Raw genomic sequence first — 5,280 nt, forward strand, 5'->3', positions numbered from 1 at the left:
TGAAACACAAAAGCCCCGACACGACGAATCAAAGAGCGGGTTGCATAAGTACGTGATATCAAAGTCTCGTGAAAACACTTTGGATGCAGTTGTGTTCGTCTGCGTTCGCCTCGCTTGTTCGAGAAATACCGGCGACCTCCGGCTCCTCTCTCACATTTCTTTACCCCCCCTCCCCCGTCCCTCCCCCACCCCCAGGTGCCGATCTGTTCTCCAACTGCACGGAGGAGTGCAAGGCCCTGGGCCACTCGGATCGCTGCTGGATGCCGAGCTTCATGCCCTCCGACGGGCGCCAGGGTGCGGACTACCGCAGCAACCTGCACGTGCCCGGCATGGACTCTGTCCCCGACACAGAGGTATTTGAAAGCCCCGAGCAAACGGCCGATAAGTCATTCTCCACCTTTGGCAAAGAGACGCCCCTCAGTCACCACCACCACCACCACCACCTCCACCACCATCTTCTCCAAAACCATCAGCTCAGCCACCAGCACAGCTCGCTAGAGAGGAAAGAGTTGGAGGCGTTTCTGCCCAGCTCCAGAGCGCCGTGTAGCCCGGCTCATTTAAGTGAGTATCGTGTTTTTGCTCAGGCCCAGATCTCTCTGATCGGGTGATCGAATTAGTTGGGGAGGAGAAAAAAAAAGATTCCAAATTCAATTTTCTCCCCAAATTGGCTGGAAGAGGGAATGCATGAAATTCATTTGAGGTCCGACATCTCTCAGCCCTCTTGTCAGGGTGTTTAACTAACTCTTCCCTCTTTGTTAAGCATCTCCATTATCTGTGACTGTGATGATCTTATCTGCCTTCACCTACCGTTTCAATTCACACACACACACACACAGTACGCACAAACCCCCTGCACTCATCGGCCTCCCAAATGAAACGTGCCAAGAGCAATTCCGATCTATACGGTTGCTCCGATGTGGGTGGAGACGTTAGCTTTAAGGAAGCTCCGTCTCAATATGCTGGGATATCAGAGACGCCGACCCCTCTCGCGGAGCGCAGCACTGAAACTTGTCTGTTTTTAATCAGCTCGGGAGAACAGCAGGCGGCGAGCCCGACATCCATTCTCATTCCACAGTCGTCACCGCGTCGGAGCCGAGGATAAAAACATAAAAAAAACCTTTCCGATAATTGAGGGAAAAGTCACATTTCCCAGGGAATTACTCTTTCTTAACTCGCATTCAAAGGCCACAAAGAGATACATCCTCAATCACTGCAATTTAGTGATAATGCTTCATTCTAATTTTTGTCAAGCGGCGCCTGAAGAGCCCCGTCTCTCTCCGTCTCCCAGCTATCTGGAATCATCAGCCTGTCGGAGCCCCGCTGCTTCCCGCGCGCCGTCACTTAAAAACCACAGCGTGCCGTTCGGAACAGCGGGGAAAAGGACTTTTTATTATTTCTTTGATTATGCTTTATTCGTTTGCTGTGATCTCGCCTTTTTTTAAATAAAACCCCCGAATCAAAAAGGTAACTTCGCTGTCACACAGAGTGTGGGAACTTTGAGCGCTGAGTTATGCGCACGCAGTTTTTTCTGCCTTGTCTTTGTTTCATCTCAACCGCTCTGATATACGTTTTTTTATTGTCTACACATTTTTTTTTAGAGGTTTGATTGATTTATAACTGCAATTTGGGCCCATACACACCAAACAGATTATAATGAGACTGCTTTCATAATCCCAAGATACGGTACATGTCCTTTTCTCAGGGAAAATGTCCCCCCAAAAATTGTTGTTGCAAGATAGTGCTAAAAAAACGACAACTATTGGATGCGCCCCTTTGACCAATATGTAAAGGGGGTTCTTCCTCGGCCCATGTAACATCCTCCAGTGGAAATCTTTTCAGTGGTTTTTGCGTAATCCTGCTGACAAACAAACCAACAAATAAAACGTAATCTCCAGGGCGTAACTGTACTCGGTTCCATTTGAAATGCGGAGCTAGAAATGTAATTTATTAATTCAAATTTCAACCTCAAATTTAAATAGAAAAGGAGCATTGAAGTGAACATGTCTGTGTGTTTCATAGCAACAGGGGGGGTGATGAGCGCGCCCGATTCCGACAAAGGAGTGGAAATACATAAATGGGGAGCAATAATATGAGCAATAAATCCCTGCTCACGCCCCAAGAACAATGACATAGACCATGCGTTTGAAATAGGAATCAGTGTTTTTGTGGAAAAGAATTAATGAATTAATGTAATCACTATTAGATATCTAACCACGGAGAAGTGGTCACAGTAAACAGGCGTCATGACAGTCAGTTACAGGGTGAGGACATTGTAGGTAAAGAATCAGCAAAATGAAACTGTGTAAAAAAAAGAAAGAATTCCAATTAAAATCAACTGAGTATAACAGCTTGTGGTGATATAAGTCTTGTGATGAGCAAATAACACCGTCTAATGGAATATGTTTCAAAAAAAAACAACCCTGTCAAACGAGCTAACGATCTAATACAGTGAAGGAGCATTGCTGAGGTGTGACAATGCATATTTCACAGTGAGAGGTTTTAATGAGTCTGATCGGCTCGGGAGAGCTCCTGTGAAAATGAAAACCGGAGGCTCAGGCGGCAACGCCGCTATTTAAACCCCCCCCCCCCCGCCGTGTGCGTGATTCAAACCCGATAAACTTTGTGCACTTTGCGGCCCCCGTCGCCTGGCCGTACGCTGTGTCTCCCGCCGCTCCCGTTCTCCCACAGTTCAAAAGCGCGGCGGTGCTTGTGGTGCGCTTGTGATGCAGCACACTCGAGGTGAAGGGCCTCGCAGCTCGGTCCTCTCTCAGAGTAGATGACTGTGGGCCTTATGCTAATGAGAGCGGGGGCGGCAGTGTGTGTAGGGGGATGGATAAAGGCAGAGAGGGAACAACAGTCAGATGAGGGGGGGGGGGGGGGGGGGGGGGGGGGGCTGGAGTGGAGGAAGGGATAGAATGATGATACTGAGAGGCTGAAGCTCCTTAATCTGATCAAGTCAGCCAGTGATACACAGAGACTCTTTTGTCCTGGGACCTGCAGGCCCGGGCCTGGACCCGGCCTGGGGTCCATGCGAGGGGGGGGGGGGGTTTGAGTGATAGCCAGAGCCCAGTGATTACCGTCATCAAACTCAGACGACGTTGAGTGGGGAGGGGGCCACCGCCGAGCCTCCCTCTTTTGTGTAGAGCTCATCCACCGTCCCACGCATTCACTACCACAACAGACCCCTCAACCCCCCCCACTTCACATAGATGCTCACACATATATTATCCATGAGCCATTTCACGAGAGGGCCCGGATGAGAGTCGTGACACTTCCTACCCATTGTTGTGCATGTGTGAACCCCCTAATTCCGTGTGAATGAGGCCATTTCAACTCTGGCATTCTTTCCTTTTTTTGTTTTCTGTCATCCCTCTCAGACGAACTTGATCTAACACGCACACACGCACACACACACACACGCACACACACACACACACACACGCACACACACACACACACACACACGCACACACGCACACACACACGCACACACACACACACACACACACGCACACACACACACACACACGCACACACGCACACACACACACACACGCACACACACACACACACACACACACGCACACACACACACACACACACGCACACGCGCAGCTAACCATGTGGTGTTTTTCTCTCTACTCCTTACAGCGAGGAAAAGGGTTTGCTAGCTCCTTCCGTGTGGACATATCGGAATCCGCGTGACTTTGCACAATCACTCCCGCGACGTCCAAGGCTGTAAAAAAACAACAAAACAAGCAAAGAAGCCTTTTGTTTTCATCCCCCCCTCATCCCCCTTCACCCAGTGCAAAAATAAGTTAAAAAGTATATATAAAAACACACAGCTTCACACGATGAGACCCCCCCCCCCCCCCCTTGAGGAGCTCAGAGTTCCCTCATTCCTGGAATTCCTTGGATCACTGCCGGGCTGCGGAGGCACCCCTCTCGCTGGATCAGCAGCCGGTCGGACACGGAGGAGAGAGCCGGCGGGGCGGATGGGTGCAGGCAGATGGATGGATCGCCTTACTGGGAGGACCCCATTGTCTCAGCGGGACTGAGAAAACTAACAGAGGAGGAGGAAGGTCGGCGGCGACGGAGAGAGACGGCCTCGCGCCGTTCCTTTTTTTTCCGACCTGCGTGTGCCTGTTTACAGCGCGGATGTGTACAGTACGTCTCCGGGGGGGAACGGAGCCGCGGGAGGACGGGACGTCGTGCACGCCAGACGGACTGGAGTGCCAGCCGCCCGGAGGAAGCGCCACTGAGCCCTTTAGGCATTTGTACTCGCAGAGAGACGCCAAATTGTACAGGAGAAACCTTTGTGCATTTCAAAATGCAAAGTCACAGTTTTAGATTTTTCTATTCTGTTTACGTGGTCAGCTCTCTCTATTCTGATCGACTTCAAACTTTGTAAGAAAAGATTGTGGGCAGGATGTTTATTTTTTATTTTTTGGAGTTCTTTTCATTTTCTGTTCATTTTTTTTGCTTCGGATTTGGTCTGTTCACCACGTCGTGGGCTCCGAGTGTTTGGCCTGCACTTTTCTGATTCTGAGGTGTCAAGTAGTTTCTATCATGTGTGAGAAGTGTTTACTGTACTCTTTTAAAAGTTTCAAGCTGAATATTAAGCTCTATATATAAATCCATCTATATCTACTTGTTCCGAAGGCGTGCCATCCGTTTGTTAGGTTCCACGTTCTGACTCAGAGGCCTGACTCTTGGCTGCGTTCTTTCTCTTTTTCTTTTCCCCAGCGGGAGACGGACCGGACGGCGTCATTTGTTTGACATTATTTCCATTATTTTGTTTCCACTTTTGGATATTGATGAAGTTCATGTCTATAAATAAAAAAAGAAGGTAATAATTTAGATTGAAACCAGTGGTAATTTTGTGTCATTGTAACCAAAAGTTTAAAGGGTACATTTATAAAGAAACAGGACAATAACTCGGCCAAATGCAACAAGGGGTGTTGTACGCGAGTGCAGTTGGAGATCCAGCCGACGCACATTTCTTTCTTACACATTACAAACACAGACACACCGAACATGCCAACAATAAACAGAAACAAAATGGTGAAAAAGGGGAAGGTCTCGTGTGCTTTTATTGTGAAGCATCTTGTGGTCGCACAGGAAAAGGTCAGACTGGATTTTTGCAGAGGTCGCGTGTTTCCTTTATTTACTGTGTCTCCACATTCTGGAAACTGTTGATGAATGATTATTAATGGTTATGTTTAACCAGCTGCTTTCAAAAACCACACCTCTACCTGCAGTGGTGCAAAGTAAACCTTT

The 5,280-nt window shown here is 48.5% G+C and overlaps 1 protein-coding gene across 3 annotated transcripts in view; it reads left to right on the forward strand.

Annotated features, from left to right (window-relative positions):
* Nucleotides 1-5,074, forward strand: part of pcdh10b (protocadherin 10b) — a 16,477-nt gene extending 11,403 nt beyond the window's left edge. For 2 of the 3 annotated variants that reach the window (XM_035650507.2, XM_035650505.2), the window contains exons 4-5: nt 196-561; nt 3,652-5,074. In XM_035650507.2, coding sequence (XP_035506400.1) covers nt 196-561; nt 3,652-3,671 — 386 coding nt within the window. In that variant the 3' untranslated portion in view covers nt 3,672-5,074. The remainder of the gene's footprint in view (nt 1-195; nt 562-3,651) is intronic. The other variant, XM_035650508.2, reaches the window with a different exon arrangement.
* Nucleotides 5,075-5,280: the final 206 nt, after the last annotated feature.

This window comes from Scophthalmus maximus, chromosome 9 (genome assembly GCF_022379125.1).
Source record: "Scophthalmus maximus strain ysfricsl-2021 chromosome 9, ASM2237912v1, whole genome shotgun sequence".
NCBI classification, from domain to species: domain Eukaryota; kingdom Metazoa; phylum Chordata; class Actinopteri; order Pleuronectiformes; family Scophthalmidae; genus Scophthalmus; species Scophthalmus maximus.